At 35.5% G+C, this 19,861-nt stretch overlaps 1 protein-coding gene across 1 annotated transcript; it reads right to left on the bottom strand.

Annotated features, from left to right (window-relative positions):
* Positions 1–4,312: 4,312 nt before the first annotated feature.
* Positions 4,313–10,496, bottom strand: LOC149554071 (BTB/POZ domain-containing protein At3g22104-like). Its single transcript, XM_089789406.1, has 3 exons — positions 9,740–10,496; positions 8,372–9,643; positions 4,313–5,538 (listed from the first exon to the last, which is right to left on the bottom strand). Exons 1-3 carry the CDS (start codon positions 9,803–9,805, stop codon positions 5,074–5,076), a joined length of 1,803 nt encoding a protein of 600 aa, XP_089645532.1. The 5' UTR covers positions 9,806–10,496; the 3' UTR covers positions 4,313–5,073.
* Positions 10,497–19,861: the final 9,365 nt, after the last annotated feature.

The following is a 19,861-nucleotide window of genomic DNA, read 5'->3' as shown; positions in this document are numbered from 1 at the left end:
TTCTCTTATTCATTTGGCTATTTTCTTTGGTCTTAATTGTTTGCTTTAGTTAACTTATTTTTCATTTTAGGCTTATATTCTTTGGTTTAGTTTTTCATTCACTAGTTTATTTATGTTCATTTATAGAGGTTTATCAGTTGCACATAGACGGTGTTGTTATTTTTTGAGTATTTACCTCTAAAATGCCCCTTGTTTCTTACACACACACACACACACACACACACACACACACACACATATATATACATATATATACATATGTACATATGTACATATACATATGTATATATGTATATATGTATATATATATAAGGTTTATCAGTTGCACATATATATATATATATATATATATATATATATATATATATATATATATATATATATATATATATATATAAAGTTTATCAGTTGCACATAGACAATGTTGTTATTTTTTGGGTATTTAACTCTAAAATGCCCCTTGTTTCTCACACACACATAGTTTTTGTCACTTCATGAGCTTCTTGTGTTTTTTGTGTGGTTTACTCCATTATCTTATTTATATCATTATTTTATCTTAGTTTTTAGTTTTTAGGGTTTCTACCCTTGGTTTGTGTGCATTCTCTCTCTCTATAGTCCCCTATATCTTTGGAGTTGGCCTCAATCTACAACTCACTTTGTTTTGCAGCTCTTGCTCTCTCATCCTGATCATCCTAATGATGAATCACGTAGTGTGATTCAAAATGTTAATGGTAAAAAATTCAACACAATCTAATCCAAAAGCAATTACCAATAATTATTACAATTTACAATGATAAACAACACGTTTACTCAACATACTCAGTTGCCAATAAAATGTAATGCACACTACACAATGACCTTTCAAGAATAATCTAGAAACCTTGTTATCACAAACATAGGTGCATGAACAAGTCTTCTACCATGATCCAAGCTCATTGATGTTAATTCCACTTTGCCAATAGCATACATCAAATATATGATCACCTATCTCTAACATTATTTCCCTATACACTGGTATGCTACCAGTCTTTACCAAATGAACTATAACTCATCCAAAACTGAACATAAGATCCAACAAACATATATATGATATCTATACTCATCTTGCTACACAAATATAAGCTCATATAGCTTAACCTGTTATATGTCAACTTTGTTGTGCCAACAATCAGCCTGCGATATATAAAATCTTTCTCTGCCAAGAACACATAAGCATATGTTGTCATCAATGACAAAACTTATCATCAAGACAACATATAAGTAGTACATCCAAATGTCAACCAAACCTCTATTCTTAATAGTAGAATCCACTTGGTTTAAGGAAGCTTAATCAACAATAGAAGCATCTTCCTAAAACAATACATCATCAACTTATGAGTCATCACACATTTCTTGTTATGTAACTAGTACTATATGATATTATGATGAATCAACTTTTATTTTGTTTCTATTACTATGATATTATTTATATGCTATAATTACTTTTATCAAGATCATAATACTTCCAATATTCACATATTTTATTTTTATTTTTATGACTCTTTCTTTTGTCATATTAACATCTCACAATTATGACCTTTATTTTTTTTATCAACCCATAATATAATAGTTTAACCATGCATTATAATTTGTTGTTATAGAGCGGAATGTTATTCATGATCAAAACTTTAAACCATTTACAATATTTTATACATTAAATGTTTTTAAAGTATTATTAAAACACCATGTGATAACTAGGAAAGTAGTTATTAAATAACAAAAAGATGATTCTTAAAAAGTGTGCCTACCTTTTATTTAATAAGATGAATTAATTGTGGGCTATGAATGCATCCTAAAAGTCATATTTGGACCACTCCATAAAGTAAATTCTGAATTTTGTCTAATTTTCACATGCTTGTCTAAATAAAACGAAATTTTTTATGATTTTTTCTTATCATTATATTTTTGTGGTTATAAATTTATTAGTCTTTTTATTTATAATTATTATTTAATTAAAATATTAGTCATGTCAATATTTTTCAATTCTTATCACATTGTACTTGTATTTAAGAAAATAATTATATATGATAGATATACTCGTCTTGCTTAATCTTTCTCTAACATCAATATAACATATAAATAGTACATTCAAATGTCAACCAAACCTCTATTTATAATAGTAGAATTCACTAGGTTTAAGGAAGCTTAATCAACAATAGAAGCATCTTCCTAAAACGATACATCATCAACTTGTGAGTCATCACAAGTTTCTTGTTATATAATAATCTTTCTCTTTCATCAATACAACATATAAGTAGTGCATCCAAATGTCAACCAAACTTCTATTTATAATAGTAGAATCCACTAGATTTAAGGAAGCTTAATCAACAATAAAAGCATCTTCCTAAAACTATAAATCATCAACTTGAGAGTCATCACACATTTCTTGTTATGTAACTAATACTATATGATATTATAATGAATCAACTTTTATTTGGTCTCTACCACTAAGAAATTATAATGAATCAACTTTTATTTGGTCTACTACAATATTATTTATATGATATGATTACTTTTATCAAGATCATAATACTTTCAATATTCACATCTTTTAGTTCTATTTTTATGACTTTTTTTTGTCATATTAACATCTCACAATTATGACCTTTATGTTTTTTTATCAACCCATAATATAATAGTCTAACCATGCATTATAATGTATTTATTGTTATGGAGCGTAATGTTATTCATGATCAAAACTCTAAACCATTTACAATATTCTATACATTAAATATTTATAAAGTATTATTAAAACACCATGTGATAACTATGAAAATAGTTATTAAATAACAAAAAGCTGATTCTTAAAAGTGTGCCTACCTTTTTATTTAATGACATGAATTAATTGTGGGTTATGAATGCATCCTAAAAGTCATCTTTGGACCACTACAAGTAAACTCTGAATTTGGTCTAATCTTATATTTTTGTGATTATAAATTTATTAGTCTTTTTATTTATAATTATTATTTAATTAAAATATTAGTCATGCCGATATATTTCAATTCTTATCACATTGTACTTGTATTTAAAAAATAATTATGGTCATTTTATAATATTTGAGAAAAAGTTAAATATAATATTAAATTATTTTAGAACGTCCTAATATCTAAAGATTATTTTTATGTAATTATTATCATAATTATAATATCAATCATATCAAGTGATAATGTAAAAACACAACATTTATAATCAAAGAATCTTCCTTGTTCCTAAACCGCTACATCCTATGATTCCTAAACTGCTACAACATGTGAAATCTAACAATGAAAAAGAGAAATTAAATGGAACCAAATTAGTTGTACAATTAAAAATCAACTCAATACTAACGCAAAGATTGTAACAACTCAATACCAAATCCTACACAATGAACACTCATGTTGTGTACCTTTCCATATTAAAATATAAAGCCATAAGATTTTATTCTTCTTCAAATATGGAACTTAATAAAATAACTCAATTTAAAATTAATTTCCCGACCTAACTTTCAGTTCTAAATTAATCATTCCCACGGCAGCCATTTCTTAATCTAACTTGACTTATACATCTTATTATATTCGCTTATATCAAGATTTGCTGCAAGTGTTATTTTCTTCCCGGTCTAGTAACATGTGAAGTATTATGGACTAACACAACTCATCTGGTATTTTATCTCTTCTCTTCTTGGATCCCGCGGGTTATTCCATGTTTTTGGAATGCCATTCAATTAAAAATTATTCATTTATTTTGTTTTTCTTATTGAAAAATGCAAAAAAATGATACATTAAAATTATTTGATTGATTTGTACTTCCTAGACATGTAAATCATTTGTATATTTTATGCTTCGTATATGAATACAAACTAAATTATTTAGTTCTTCTTTATTTATTGTGTTTACTCAGTTGCACGCAAATTAGCATTGGTTGACTTGATACTCATTTAGTTGTTTTATATTGGAGAAACCCGTATAAACTAAAGGTTTGACATGTCAGACGATTCCTTCGAAGGCAGCAACCGTTCATAGTTATTAAAAAAAAATTGGAAAAAAAAATTGGAAAGGATGTACGATGACTAACTATCGCTCTTTAGAATTTTATTCAGAAGAACTTTGGTACCTGTAATTCATGATTTAGCACCCCAAGGCCTCATTGGAACTCTCCTTTACCTCTTTAGATCTGTCCTTTTCTCTTCTCTTGCACTCACTCTTAGCATGTTCTGATGATGGATCATGGAATTTGATCCAAAATGATAGAGAACAATAAAATCTAAATGGCCAAATCTAGAAGAATATGAACATGTGTAATATATTTCTGGATTCGATTGTGTAAGTTTTTTTAACATCAACATTTTGGATTACAATTTAGGATCCATCATCAGAATGAGAGAATGCAAGAATAAAATTATGAACAAATCACTATAAACTGTGGAAATTTCGTGATTAAAATTCCCATTACAACATGCTTTAACTGTAACAGTCGTCTGAACATTGCTCCAATGATGCTAACAACCTTGATAATGCCTTTAAACCACTTACTTGGCTGACTGGCTAGCTTTTCAGTCTTGTCTTTGGACATAGCTCGCACAGAGCAGTTGTTTTCTTTTCCTGTCGGGATAGTTCTCATCCTTTACCCTCTCTCTTTGATCTCATGAATGAATGTTCTCGTCCTTTACCCTTTCTCTCTGATCTCATGAATGAATGTGAATGAATGAATAAGTGAATTTTAATGACGTCCACAAGACCATCAGTCTGTAGGAGTTGGGACCAAGAATTTTATTGTACTTCAAAATGTAGATATGCTAAAAGTGCTCAGTTGTTGCGATCCTTTCCCACATATAGTTTTCAGTAGCGGGCTCAAAGATTTGGCTGACTAGTTAAAGCATATGCTAGACTTTAACACCCATACCTGGATGAGTTTTTCTTGTATATCCAAGGATTGACTCAACGGTCACAACTCAATACATCAGAAATCTATGCATACAATTTAATGGGCTTGTACAGTGTACACAATATATGGTACAGGTCCATTAAATTATGTTGAAATTACGAGGTCTCTCTTTTACTGGCAAAGCCTCGGTAACCTTCCATGGCTGCTTCTGGGTTTCAGTTTACCAAGTTTAGTCATTTGAGAATGTAACTTAATGCAAATTTTCTCCAACTCCTTGACCCTCCACTGCATCCCCTGTAGATCTGCCTTAAGACCTTTATTTTCTTCACAAATGACAGAAGTGTAATCTACTTGTTTAGAGTACAAAATTGCATGGTCAGTGTCACTAGCAACTTCTTCGTGGGGAATATACATCCTCCCCTCATCACTGAAATGAGAGGATACTGAGTCTTTTGTGTCATGGCTATCAAGCATGCTCCTGAGCTTGTCTTGTTGATGAAGGAGAACCTGTACAGCTATTCTTGATGGAAATCGAGGATTTTGAGCAATGAGATTACTTGCTTCAAAAGAAAGCTTTTGGTAATTGATCGTATTGCAAAGTTTTGTTCTCTCTTCTTCAGATAATGTCGAATGTACCTGTTCAAAAATTAAAATTAAAAACAAAGCTAATCATTACCCTGATAATCAGAGAACTCATATTTAAATAAGATCTATTTTCAATTGGTAGCAGGGGATCCCAGTTTGATGAAAACATGTCTTAATTCTACTTCATCCAGACTAATTCAACAAGGATTATTCAAAAGCCTTTTTACAAATCCATTCTGCATTCAGAACTCATTGATATAGACTACAAACTAATTCAAAAAAGCCATGTTAAAACCTTCTTGATGTAGATTATAAAGATTTATTTCATATTGGTTTGGAAAAAACACCAAAAAAAATTCTGATTTAAGCTTAATTTTCAGAATTGTAGCTGTAAAGATTGATGCAAGATCAGCAATACAGCTATATACCAATTCACTTTTGATTCATGTCATTCGATGAAGCAACAATTAATGTTTAAGAGCTTATGTAGAGCCCATCTGCAGCATTCTTGAGCGTATCCACAGATGTGGTTAGGATTGTTCCAGCTGAGATTAGAAGTTTCACTTGTGGCAACATGCATGTTTCGAGCCAAATATGACGGACCACACTCTAATCAGTGATAACATGCGTCTGTTTCAAGAAACCGTCACTACTCCATTCCAACATTTATTTAACTGCATCGCTCTTATTAATCTAGGATCAGACTACTATTAAAACATAATAAAAATGACTCGAATTTTATAAATAATATAGTAGTCAACTAAGAAAAATGTTAGTGATCCAGGCATCGAGTACAAAAAAATTTGTAGCTAGTTCAGGCACTACTTACTACACAAAGAACCTTAGGTAGAGCTTTAAAAGGCAACTATCCTTGAGGAGGATGAGCTTTAACAGTTCAAAAGTCGAGTACAGCGCAATATGAAAAATACTACAAATGATGTCCCTGACTAATTAAGCACATTTGTAACTCAAACTAACTGGAGGTCAGTGCTGCAATCACATTCTATAAGTACTAATATTATCGCATTTTAAGTTGAAATAGGGGAGAGGATTTAGTAGTTTAGGATGTTATTTGTTGATTTAATGTTTAATATTTGTAATATTACAGTACTAGCAGTTGTGACTCATAGTATTGATCAATGTACTGATAATTGGATGAAATGTATACCTTGATTCTGAAAAGTAACAAATCATGTGATGTCATATCAGTGCACCAATAAAACATAACTTAGTATACAACTTTCAGTCTTTTTTAAGACCATTTTGGATGCTTCAACAAAAAAGCATGTTGATGTGTCATCATATTTGATAATGTCGACCTAAAAACTTACTAATAAACAGGAGACTTATCCAAATAAGCTGCTGTAAATAATTTGAAGCGATCTGAAATTTCTATGTAGTATATTAATCGACCCTCTCCCTTGTATACGTAACAGGACTCTCATCATCTTGATACAAGAAAAATAGACAGGACCAGACTAAATCTAAAGAGTAGATTAACTAAAAGTTTCAAAATTTCAGACTCACTCACAGAGTCTGTTTACGTAATCTAAATCCTGGCTTGGAGAATTCTCGCATAAATGCATCAATCAAAGCAGAAGACAGAACATATTTATTAGATCGATCTTGGCTTGGAGAACTGGATCCTGGCATACGTACAAACAAACCATATCTTCCATTCACTTTCACTGCCATCAAAGACCTATTTGCCGAAATAATGACAGAATCTAGTCAACTCGTTGAAATCTGAAAATGCAACTGCATTACAACGGATACTCATTGCAGACAAATATTATGTTACACTGAGTGACTTTACAGAAAAGAAATCATTCTCGCTGAGGCTATGTTGGGAACTTACGAGTTCCTACCCACTTATACCCAATTCAATTAAATGCTTCTTGTTGACCAAGCTCAAACTTATAATATCAGTCCATTCGAGCTCATACGAACTCAAACAAATTGCATTTGATTTGGATCTAGATTAATTAATTGTCTGGGCTGATTCAAGCTGAATTCAACTATCCCCTTTCCATATTGACTCTAGAGCTCGACAACAAGAACCTTTTGCATATTGACTCTAGAGCTCGACAACAAGAACCTTTCTATTGTAGAGAACCAGGTTTGATTGAGGAATCTATTTGTCTTCATACAAGCAGAATTGACAACTGGATATTAACATAAAATAGCAATTGCAGATAGAAAGGCTCGCTCAAAGAACCTATTTTTATGATATAGAACTAAACTTGAAGAGCCCAGTCCTGAAAACAGTTCATCAACGAAAGGTTAAAAAAGGAAGCCCATGTTGGACTTCACAATCTTATTAACTTCTGGCATTCACTCTCATGCCAGTGACAAAAGCCATTTGCCTTAGGTATGGTAGAATTCGAGGAACCTGCTGAGACCAGAACCATATTCATGCAAGCAGAATTCAAGAAATCCCTTAGGGTGTTTCGGCCTCGATAAAAAATCCAATCACACCAAAGTTTGAGCATCGAGTTGCCTTAATCAGGGCAAATCTTCAAAACCCAGGTGGATAAGTACTCATTCAGGCATCATAATTGACAAAAGCCACACCACTCTGATTATTTTCTAATTACAAAATTTATTCACAACACAGTTAACATCCCACTTGAATGGCATCTGTTACGAGTTCATTCAGAAAATTCATTGAGCATTCGGGAATAAATCCAAAACCAAGTTATGTGGTTGCATTTTCAGTTTATAAAATTCAGCGATAGTGATAGTATGTATTCAAGAAGTTCTTTTAAGAATATCCATAAAAGCATTCGGACACATAAACACAAATCTCCTGTGTCATTTAGCAATCATTGATCGATAATTCTATCAAAGACTTGAGCATTTCAGAGAATCCATTAAGACTTACCTCAAGGTACATGTCCAAGGCTCTGTAAAGACCGTCACAACAGTCTCTTGCATGGTCGGGCAAAGCTTCAAGGAGAGCCTGGAACTTGGAGGGCTTGAGATTTATATCAGGAGCCACTTCTGCTATATACTTGTCCATCAAACATTTTACCTTCTGAACCCCACTCTGCTGGCAGCAAGAAGTACCATAAGGTACGTCTTCAGCTCTTACCCTTCCAAACGATGGAGAAAATCCAGGAATGTCAGGATTGATCTGCCGATCCCTTACAAAAACTTGCACAAATCTAAGGACCTGATCCACATCATAAAGTGATCCCACATTCCCCTGGTTTGCAGCAGGAATAAGTATATTGTCCAAAGTGGCTTGATCAAGCTGTGCCCCAATCATGTCTTCAAGGTGCTTCCTATGCAACTTACATGCATTCAAGACCGTTGCAACCCTCAAAACTCCAAACAGGCTCCTACACGAGACCGCTGCCCGGTGCAAACGGTGCAATAACCCCACTACAGTCTCCAAGACCTCCTTCTGAACCTTTTGTGTGTACTGATACATAATCTTCTCCTCTCTCCCACATTTCTTCTTGGGTGATATGGAACTGTATCCCAACATGGGCAATGACGATCTCAGATAATGAAATAAGAACCTACTCAAGACCCAGTTATCGACTCCCTCTTCGATCATACTCTTCACAACTCTCTCCATCAAATAAATACTCAAAGACCCAAGATCATCAAACCACCACCCGGTTTTAGATGCCTCACAGCTGGACCCCGTGGAATACCTCACGGTACTACTCTCCGGGGAAGAAGAAGAAGAAGAATCCGCAGGACTCAAGCTCGCGCCAAAGGAAACCACATTTGTTTTCACATTTATCTTTCCCACCAAAACATGTATGCACCTTTGTATAATTCCAGTAGAATCTGCAATGGGCACCATGGATTCACAGTCTTTCAGCACCGTAAACACTTCGCGCCAAGTCCAAAAGGGCAAAAGCTTCAGATAATTCTGAGTCAATTCAACCAGATTTTTTTCACGGATTTCTTCCGTCATTTCCAAAAATTCTGCAGCGCATCGGAGCTTGCATATATTGCTAGGGTTAATGTTAATGGCACCTTCTGCTCTATAGCAAAACCTGGCAACCATCTCAAATGCCACTGGTCCACCTGGTAAATCATGAAGAACCACTTTATACGATTTGGGTCTCTGCCCCTGCCCTGGCACTGCTTTGTTGAATAATTTGATCAGTCTCCCACTGAAGGAAAGCAATGTTTTCTGCAAAAACATAAGAGAAACTCATTTAATTTTCTGAAAGACAAAAAACCCAGAAAGAGTAACATAATTTTAATGAACACCCAGATGATTGAACACCTTATCTAGCCAAAACGTCCGCTCTCCGTTGACATTCACCTCCAAATCACAATGCGGGTGCATCATTGCATTCTGATACCTATTATGGCATGTTTTGGCTTCCTCTCTGCAATTCCAAAATCAACATGCAAAATACAGACAGACAGAAATGTTTGGCTTGTTCCCTTTCTTTACTTTCAGGTCTCTACTGAATGCAAAAGCAACCATTTACAAACTATTATTACTGCAGATCACACCATTCCCCTAACATTTGTTTCCCGGGATGTTTATTTCAATGTTTTCAATAAAATAATTTTTCACTCTGTACTAAGCGCAACCATAAGCAAAGCCATATTCCCTTTTTCTTTTTGTAAACTTTTGGCTATGATTCCCACATGTGGCGGGGATTCTCCTGCATGTTTCTCGGTGCTGCTGTAAGATGCTAATTCGCGTTTATCCTAAAATTAAATCAGCAGAACGATGAATTCCCGGTCTTATCTCTTAAACGAACACTTTATGGAGCCAAAAATGTCAAAAACATTCTTATGCCCTACCTTAGGTGGCAAAAACTTCTTTATTCCATCGCTTCACAGGGCAATTCTCGAACTTTCCATACCATCAGTCAACGAAGTGGAAGAACATGCATATGCACTCCAGAACAGGTTTGGAAAAAGCCTGCGTCGATCTCCAGATTTCTGAGAGGTACAATCTATATGCTTTACAGGCTTGCCCAAAAGGAACGTTGTTTGGTACGAGCCTCATTTACTTATTTTTGGGTGTGTGGGTAGGGCGTGCAGAGAACTATTTGTTCAAAGAAGTATTTTTTTATTGTTTGGACAAAATAAATAGTAAAATTATTAAGTGCTTGTACTTTGCAGTTGTGTTTCTAGGTTAATATTGTCAACATTTCCTATCATACTTCATAATCTATCATGAGGATGAAAGAGTGTAAGAATGTAATGAAATTATTACATTCTTATTGTCTCACCGATGATGGAGATGGATCACAATATGATCCAAAAGGTTGATGGTTAAAAATTTATACACAATCTTGATCCAAAAACACAAAAGTACAAGTACTTCAACACAATTGCATACTTCATGGATTGTGGAAATCTCCTATCTTCAATGCTTGTACTTTTTATTTTATTTTTGTATGTTTAGTGTCGTGGTAGAAATATCTTGTTGGTGAGGCCACCAGCAAGATTTAATTTTTTTGTTTAGTCATGGTTCACAAGTCTTGAGTCTTTTTTGAGTTGGTGCACTAGTGAGTTTGAACAAATGAAATATGGGAAATGATGGCCCTCTCGAGATGGCCTCATGGGAAGAGGTCCTCTAGAAGTGGTCTTTCTGGTTTTGGACAAGACTAAAAACTTGGGTTTCGACATTAAAGAAATAAAGTATAATTAAGTAGTTGAAGTTAAATAGCTTCTTTTATAGAGTTTAAGATTGTGTGCATGACAACCTAGCACGAAGAGGCACAAAGCCTAAGAGAACACATGCCCAACAAGGGCCTTCACAAAATAATTTCGCTACCCATTACTTGAGTACCAACTTATAAACTAAAACTTCTTTGAATAAGAGCAAGGAGTGAGGGATATTCATTCCACCAAATATGCCTAGTGCATGATATTAGCCTCATCCCTTATTATGTCAGAGCTTCACCCCGAGCAAGACTTGATCCTTGGTGGAGTCATTTAGCTTCACCAAAAGACCAAGAACATATTGACAAAGTTATATGGTCTTAAGCAAAGTCTATTATAAAGTTTAAAATCTTCCTAAATATGAGGGTCATCTTGGTCATTACAACTTAGTTTCCAATTATTGATGACTCTATGATTATTTCATTCTCTTAGATGTTTAGTTTGTATTTCAATTTTATGTGTATGTTATGCATTTATTGTTTGTGTGAAAATTTATCTAGGGTTACTCATGTTAGCAAAATGTTCAGCGCTCCCCTTGGGATTTGTGATGTGGGCTTAATCGCCTCATGTGTACTATAAGTTGAGTGATTGTATTGGGCACTGACATATCTATTTTTTGGTGCCATGGTCACCCACTCTAACAAGTGGTATCAGAGCTTCGTCACAAGTTTGAATCCTCAGACCCTCGGGTAACATTGAGGGGTAGATTGTTGGCAAAATATTCATCGCTCCCCTCGAGATTCATGACAAAGGTTTAACTACCTCTTGTGTACTATTTATCGAGCACTAACAGATTGGTCTTTTGGTGCAATGACAACCCCAATCTAACAAATCATGGAATACTAAAAAAAGTTGTCTTAATAATATAGATTTAAAATACACAATGTTTATATTTAAAATTATGATGTAACTATCTACTAGAATAGATATCTTAAATGCATCTATATTTAAAACGCTAAATATATTACTTTAAAGTTATTTTGCTAACTGGAAAGTTGTTTAATTTATCTTAAAACTATTTTATGTGTTATATAACTCTTAAGTAAATGGTGTAGTTAATATCTAATAATCTCTTAATTTTACTTTTGGTTGGGTATTGTTTTCACTAATTCTTGTGTCTTCATTGAGTTGTTGTGCATATGGGTTTGAACAAGTGAAGTTTAGGGAATGATGGCCTTGTAGAAGTGGTCACATGAGAAGAGATCATGTGTAAGTGGTCCCTCTATGGTCAGATTAGGCTAAAACAATAAGTTTCCTCATCAATAAACGAAAAAAACTAAGTAGTTAGAGTTATACACTATTAAGGAGTGAAGTTTATTATAAATTATAAAAAAAATCTTTATATGAGCATCATCCTCATCATTAGAAATTAGTTTCTAATTAGTTTTGACTCCTTCATTATCTCATCCTCTTAGATTTTTAGTTTGAATTTCACTTTTATACATATGTTAGATATTTGTTGTTTGCACGAGAAAGATTTATCCAGGGTAGTTAAAGAATACCAAAAAAGGTATCTTAATGATGTGGATTAAAATACAAAATATTTATATTTAACACTATGATATTATTATCTTCTAGAATGTATATCCTAAGGCAAAAAGAGGGGTAAAAATTTATTAAGACAGAAAGGAATACAACAAGGAGAGCTCAACAGGGAGCTCGATCCTGAGCAACAAGATCATCAAATTCTTGCACCATCTCAAAGGAGAGTTGCCCCCTATCCCTAACATTCCAACCTGGATCATGACTAGAAGCCCATTTGGCTAAACAATCAGCAGGTCTATTCCATTCTCGCGGAATATACTTGAACCTAATAAACTGAAAAGAGGAAGAGAAGAAAAGAATCTGCTTAACAATAGTGGCTAGCTGCCAACTAACATCCTCAAGCTCTTACGAAGAAAGCATGTTCACCACCACCTGGGAATCAGACTCACAAATAATCTTACTCCATCCCCACAAGCAACACTGTTCCATAGCATATAAAATAGCCTGAGCTTCCATGAGATTGTTAGTATAATCACCCTTATGAATTGAGAAGAAAAATTTAACATTCCCAGAACTACAACGAGCCACTCCGCCAATACCAGCCGGACCAGGATTCCCACGAGAAGAACCATCAGTGTTAATTTTCAGAACTCCACAGGGAGGAGGAGTCCAGTGCCCATCCCGGTTAACCCGACCCTTCCTCTGATGGTGAAGCTGCCTGGACATAGAAGGAAACCTATGAGCCGCAACCCCATCCTGCAGATGAAAATTGAGGCGATTACAGATAGCAAGATCAACCGGATCCATACCCCCATCAAGCTCACACTTCACAAGAATAGTTTCCTGGAGAGAATGTGATATTTTCCACCAAAGATGCAAAACACCAAGCCGAACATCTTGGAATATGCAACGATTCCTCTCCAACCAGATATGCCAAAGCATGAAAGATGGGCCAGCAATCCAAGCAGCATGGAGAGAAGAAGACTTGGAGGGAGCACTACCCAAGCGAGCCCAGAACTCAGGCAAAGAGGAAGCATGCCGACAAGAGCAACCCCAAGCGCTCCACCAAAGGTGCCATATCTGAGTAGAATAGGAGCAATGGAAGAACAGATGGGAGACATACTCCTTTCCATTACCACACAAAACACAATAAGAGGGGCCCTGAAATCCACGTTTACAAAGATTATCCTAGGTAAGACAACGGTTGTGAGCCACTAGCCACATGAAAAAATTGCACTTGGACCAAGAAACTGTATTCTAGACTTGCTTCCACCAAGGGACCTCAGCATCCCCAAATAATTATCTAGTTATCTCCTGATACCCAGCAGAGACATGATATTTACCAGACAAGGTACCGCCCCAAGCCAATACATCTGGACCAAGCAAAGAGGAACACTCTCTAGAGGCCAGAATATGAGAAAGCTCCTAACGATCCATGTCTGTACCTCCAGGAGGCCAATCAGAGGAATGCTTCCATCTATAACCAACAACAGGTCCCAATTGATAAGGAGTCTTGTAATGAGCGACTTTATCCCATCCAGCGGCAAGAAAAGAGTCACAAAGAGGCTGAAGATGAGGGTATATGGATAAAATGGAAGGGAATCCATCCCAAGCATCAGACCAAAACAAAGCCTGAGAACCTCCTTTACATATCCAGAACAGACCCCTCTTCACCAACATCGCACCTGTCTTCAAAGTATGCCAAACCATTGAGCCACGACCTTCAAGAGGAAGTGCAGAAACAGAGCAAGGATCAGCACCATGAAAATATTTATGAGTCATAATACGAGCCCAAAGTTGATGCTGTCCAGAGCACCATCGCCAATAAAGTTTAGCAGCCAAAGCTTGTCTACTCAATAGAGCAGAATGAAGACCAAGACCACCCTCCTTTTTAGGCCTACAAACAGTTGCCCAATTAACCAAGCTCCATTTAGTACTACGCAAATTACCACTCCAAAGGAATTGTCGAGAAAGAGCATCAAACTCCTTGAGAAAGTAAATAGGTGCAGCATGAACCATGCTTCTATAAGTAGGAAGAGCTTGGATAACAGCTTGAAGAAGAGTAACCCGGGCAGCAGTAGAAAGCCATCTATGAGTCCAATGATTTACCTTATCCTGAAGCTTGGTAATCAAATTTTTCCAGAAGAGACGTGGCTGCCTGGAAACAGCAATAGGAATGCCAAGATAAGTTAGAGGAAGTGAACCTATCTGAAACCATAGGATACCAACAATCCTGTGCTAAATAGAATCAGGAGTGTTAAAAAAGTAAATGAAAGATTTGTGCTCATTAACTTTCTGGCTTGAAGCTCCCAAATAAACGTCCAAAGCATGTCGAAAGGCTTCAGCTTCCTTGATCCTAGCAAGACCAGCAAGAGCAGAATCATCAACAAATTGAAGATGGGAAAGAGAAGGTAAGCCATTACCCCACCACCAGCCTTGAATAGAATTCTGGGACACCTGATGCTTAATGAATCTGCCCAAGCCTTCAGCCATGATGATGAATAGATATGGGGAGAGAGGGTCACCCTGGCGGAGGCCTCTAGAAGCACCAAATAGTTGTGAAGGTTGACCATTAATAAGAATAGAAAAAGAGGCAGAAGTAACGCTGTAATCACCTAAAAATGGTCATCTAGACTATTAGCCCCCTTTTCAACATTTTGGCTAAATTAATTTAATCACTTACTTAAGCCAAATTGCTAATAATCAATTTATTTGATTATAACCTATAGTTTGACTATGCTATCCTAAGTTCATTATTTGATTAAAAGAACATGTCCCCTTTTAATTAAATAAAAGACCCCATTCTTCTAACCCACTTAAAGTGCACACATAAAGTCCTTTTTCTATTTTGCAATTAAAAGAAAAGGCTTTGTGACTTTTGTCTTATATGACAGGTCAACTTATATTCTATTGGTTGACTTGTGTGTGCACATGGATCACTCCTATTTTCGAATTCAACCGTTGATCATCCACCATCTTTATCTTGATCTCTACCGTCCATACATCTTTTAAAGGGAGAGAGCTTTCCCCCTCAATCCATCCTCATTTTGAATATTGTTATGCTGCAGGTTTTCTAACAGGTTTCTTTGGAGCTTTGTGGAGAACTTCTATTTCTTGTCTACATTCTCTCATTCATGGCATTCTAGCTTAGCTTAGCTTTCATTTTTACATGTAGCTTAATCTCACATAGCTTAATATTTGAATTGTAACACTCTCATACATGTTTTAGCATAGCTCCACTTTGCATCTCATTCTAGCTTAATTTTTATTTGCATTGCATCCTTGAGGAACTCCTTGGGACATTTGCATTCTTGCATCTTGTCTTTGGAACCTCCCATTGCATGGTTTACTAGCAAGAAGAGTATCTCTAAGGATCATCTGAGAGCCCTTGAACTTGAAATACACTCTCTTGCACTCCGTGGATAGGGAGCTCTAAGCCGGCATCCAAGCATTCCGAACTCATGGAATCGTTTGGATAGAAGGGTTTAGAGTGGGACACTTTCGAGTGTACATTTTTGGCGCCCACCGTGGGGCTTGAATCAAATTTTCAGCTCCATTTGCTTTCATTTCTTATCTCTAGTTTTTTACAGCAGCATATTGGATCTAATCAAATACTTTTGTAGAATTATCACTTTGGTTTTAAGGCCAACCCATAAGTAAATTGGTTTGAAGGCCAAAAAAGTTAGTTGGTTTAAAGATTTGATCATATCTTTTAAACCGCTTGGAGTTTGGTTCTGAATTTTTTTTTGCTGATTGAGTATATGCTCAAAATGTCTCAGTCCGATTTTCAGAGAATTTTGACATGATTTTTGGGAGTTATGAGTTTTTCTTTATTTTTCATAAAAAGTCGTTTCTAATCGCAAATCAGTGAATTTTTTTTAAAAACTTACATTTTCAGAAAAGGTTTTCAATTCTAATGGGGGTTCTTTCTTTGTGTTTTGAATTTTGAGGTCGTTTTAAAGATCAAAAACTCAATTTGATAAATTTGGCCTGTTTTGACAAAATTGATCTCTAGAGCGCAAATGAAGAGATTTTTTAAAATTTCTTGCATTTTTGGAAATCTCTCTAATTTTTAACAGGGATCTCTTCTTTTCATTTTCATTTTTGGATACAAAATCATAGCAAAAAAGTCCAATCTTGTTGACTAGGTCAAAATCAAAGAGTAAAAATGAGAGCATTTGTGATTAACTTGCACTTTCTTTGCATGCACTTGGTTGGAAGATAAATTGGATTTTAGGAAACTCACCACTTTTATTGCAGATTTTTATGTTATTTCATACTAACTTTTGGTTCTAACAAGTTGTGATTACAGGTTGCCATCCTTATCAAAAAAATTGAAACATTGCATAAAAAGAACGCATGTCAAAGCTTCAAATGCACGAGGGCTACTAACGATTGTTTGCAGGGCTGCCCAATGCATAAAAACCTAATTTTTCTTGTTCTTTACTTTTACATGTGTGACATATACTAGTTTTTTATTTTTAGGCACATTAAAACTTACAATTGGGATCTTTTGGTGATAGGAGAGTATGCTCTTCACCCTTGTGGTGAATCAGAAATCTTGACTTACCATTTGGTTTCAAGAGTAAGAGGCAACTAAATCTTCTTGGCGTGTTTGGGAGAAAATGATTGGAATAGGAGAGTATGCTCTTCACCCTTGTGGTGAATCAAAAATCTTGACTTCCAAAAGTTGATCCACTCTTTGTGTAGTTTAGAATCCTTTAGAGGGCATGCTCTCGGACAACCTGAGAGGAACGACCCAAGTGGGGACAAGTCGATTACCTAGCTCTTCCAACCCACTATAAACTCAAGGCTACCAAGGACACAAAACTTTGGTAGACATAGTGTTTTTCTTCGCCTAGTGTGATTGCTTATGGAATTTTGACCATAGGGAGATCACTAGGCAAGAATGCTTAAGGTACTCTTGTGGTCGCGAGATCGGTTACTCATCGCAAGGTGAGGTGTCCCGTAATTGGGAGCAAGAGGAACACTATGAATGGAAGCCCTATCTAAACATCCTAAGTTAGTAACTACTTTTTTTAGCCGCTCAACTTCTTGGTGCAAGGATTGATCCTAGTGGACTACCCGGATCACCCCAAGATTTACACTCACCATATGTGTTCCCTTGGTTATGCTTATGGAATTTCCATGACAAAGCCAATATCTCTTGTGGGCAACCACTTGGTGTGAGGTGAAGGAGCATCAAGCGTGGGCCAAGTTGTTGAGTAATGAACCATGACTTATAGGTAGATATTGCTTGATGTGTTCTCGAATGTGGTATACTTGTGAAAATCTTTTGAACATACACATGACAATAATTCTAGGGAATTCTTTTGAGACGTCACATATGCTTGTATCATGCAAGGTTGCTTTGTCCCTTGCTTGATTGTTTGAAGAATACTCTATGTGTCACTATCTTGCTTGGAAAGAAATTGTTTTTGAACATCAAACTTGCTATGCTATCAACTATTGTCAAACTTTGTCAACCAAGTCTTAACATTTTTCTTTTGTTGCTTGCTAAGGGGAGTCTCATCATTTGACTTTGATTTGCTATGTCTCTAGTTTTTGAACATGCTTAAAGTGGCTCTTTGGTCTTAGCGCTCTTGGTCTTTCTATCTTCATGGTCTATGTCCACTTGCTAGTTATCTTTTTGCTGAAATGGTTGCCTTGATTTATTGACTACACTCTTGGGTTGGAGAGTTGTTCACTTGTCACCCTGCTTGCTCTATCTATTTGGCTATTTTGGCATCTTGCCTAGCTATTGACTTGAGTCATTCATGTCGTAAATTTCTTGGACATATTGTTTGACAAGTCACTTTAATCTCTCTCTAACATCTTGGCAAGTGAACACTCTACCTCCTATAGTTTCAACATCAAGTTATCTTCTAGACTATTTTATGCTTGGCTTTGCGTCTAAAACTATGGGATCTAAACCTTATGCTACCAAAATTCAACCAAATCTAGATGATCATGATATCCTCCATGTCACTAAAGAGTTTCAAGATCTATATGCACAATACAAAGAACTAGAAGAGACAAATGATCTTTCTTACCTTCATCTCTCTAAGCGCATGATAGAAATGAAGTCTAAACTTGAGAAAAGGTTGGAGGAGAAGATTGCATCATTACAGGAATCTTCCTTAAAGTCTTTACATGCATGTGAGTCACCTTCTTTGAGGTCATCCTCTTCTTCTAGGTCTACATGCTCTACTTCAAGACATCAAATGTCTTCATCTTCTAGATCTAAAGACCTCTTTAGAGAACAAGCAAGTGATACCTCCTTTGAGCCTATGCTAAAATTTCATGATGGACCTATCTTTGACCAAGATAATGATGAAGACATGGATGCATACCATTCACATGAGAAACAACAAAAGGACTCTAGACATAATTTTGATAGAACTTTTGCTCCCTTGGAAGATTCTTATGATGACACTTTGCAAAACCTTCTTGGCAATAAGATCATCATGTTACCTAAGTCTAGCTCATATGGAAACCCATTCTTGGATATCTATTGTGCTTATCATCAACATAATGAGCATAGTACTTCAAATTGTATTGAGCTAAAACATAAAATCCAAGATCTTATTGATAATGGAATTATTGGAACCTCTAATGATTCATGCGATGAGGATACTTTTCTTGAGCAAGATTACATTAATGAACCTATGTCTAGTAGTGGCTCCATTACATCTTCCACTTCTTCCAACACTCGTGCATCTCCCAACACTTCAAAGATTTCCAACATGCCTCCATCAAATAAAGAACCTATTGCTTTCCACATTGACTACGTGTATCCTCAAGGGCTACCTCTAAAAGAAACTCAAGCTAACCTTCACTTGGCTGCAAACCTTTTCCATGCTACTAATCATAAACATCCTCAGCCTTCATACACTACTATGCCTAATCCAAGCACTACTCCATTCACTCTTCATTCTCCCTTGTCCTTAGAAGTGGCTCCATGTCAAGAGGACTCTAAAAAAGAAAAAGCTATAAATGTCAAGAAAGATCAAGATCAAGCACCCTTTCATCTCTTTCAAAATTTCACTCCTCCATATCCTATGTCTTTTCCATCCCCCAAGTATGATGAAGATACCACTTCCATTATCTCCCTTGAGCTTACTGAAAATTATGAGAAAAGTTCTCTTCATATGCTATCCAAGGCTACTTGTCAAGATCAAAGCATCCCCTCATGTTCTACTTCTCCATATCCACTTCAAAATTGTGCTCAAGC

This window comes from Cupressus sempervirens, chromosome 6, assembly GCF_028749045.1.
Source record: "Cupressus sempervirens isolate cs-2001-9-10 chromosome 6, ASM2874904v1, whole genome shotgun sequence".
Taxonomy (NCBI): domain Eukaryota; kingdom Viridiplantae; phylum Streptophyta; class Pinopsida; order Cupressales; family Cupressaceae; genus Cupressus; species Cupressus sempervirens.
The sequence above is the reverse complement of the archived record's forward strand: the minus strand, read 5'-3'. Positions and strand labels throughout refer to the sequence as shown.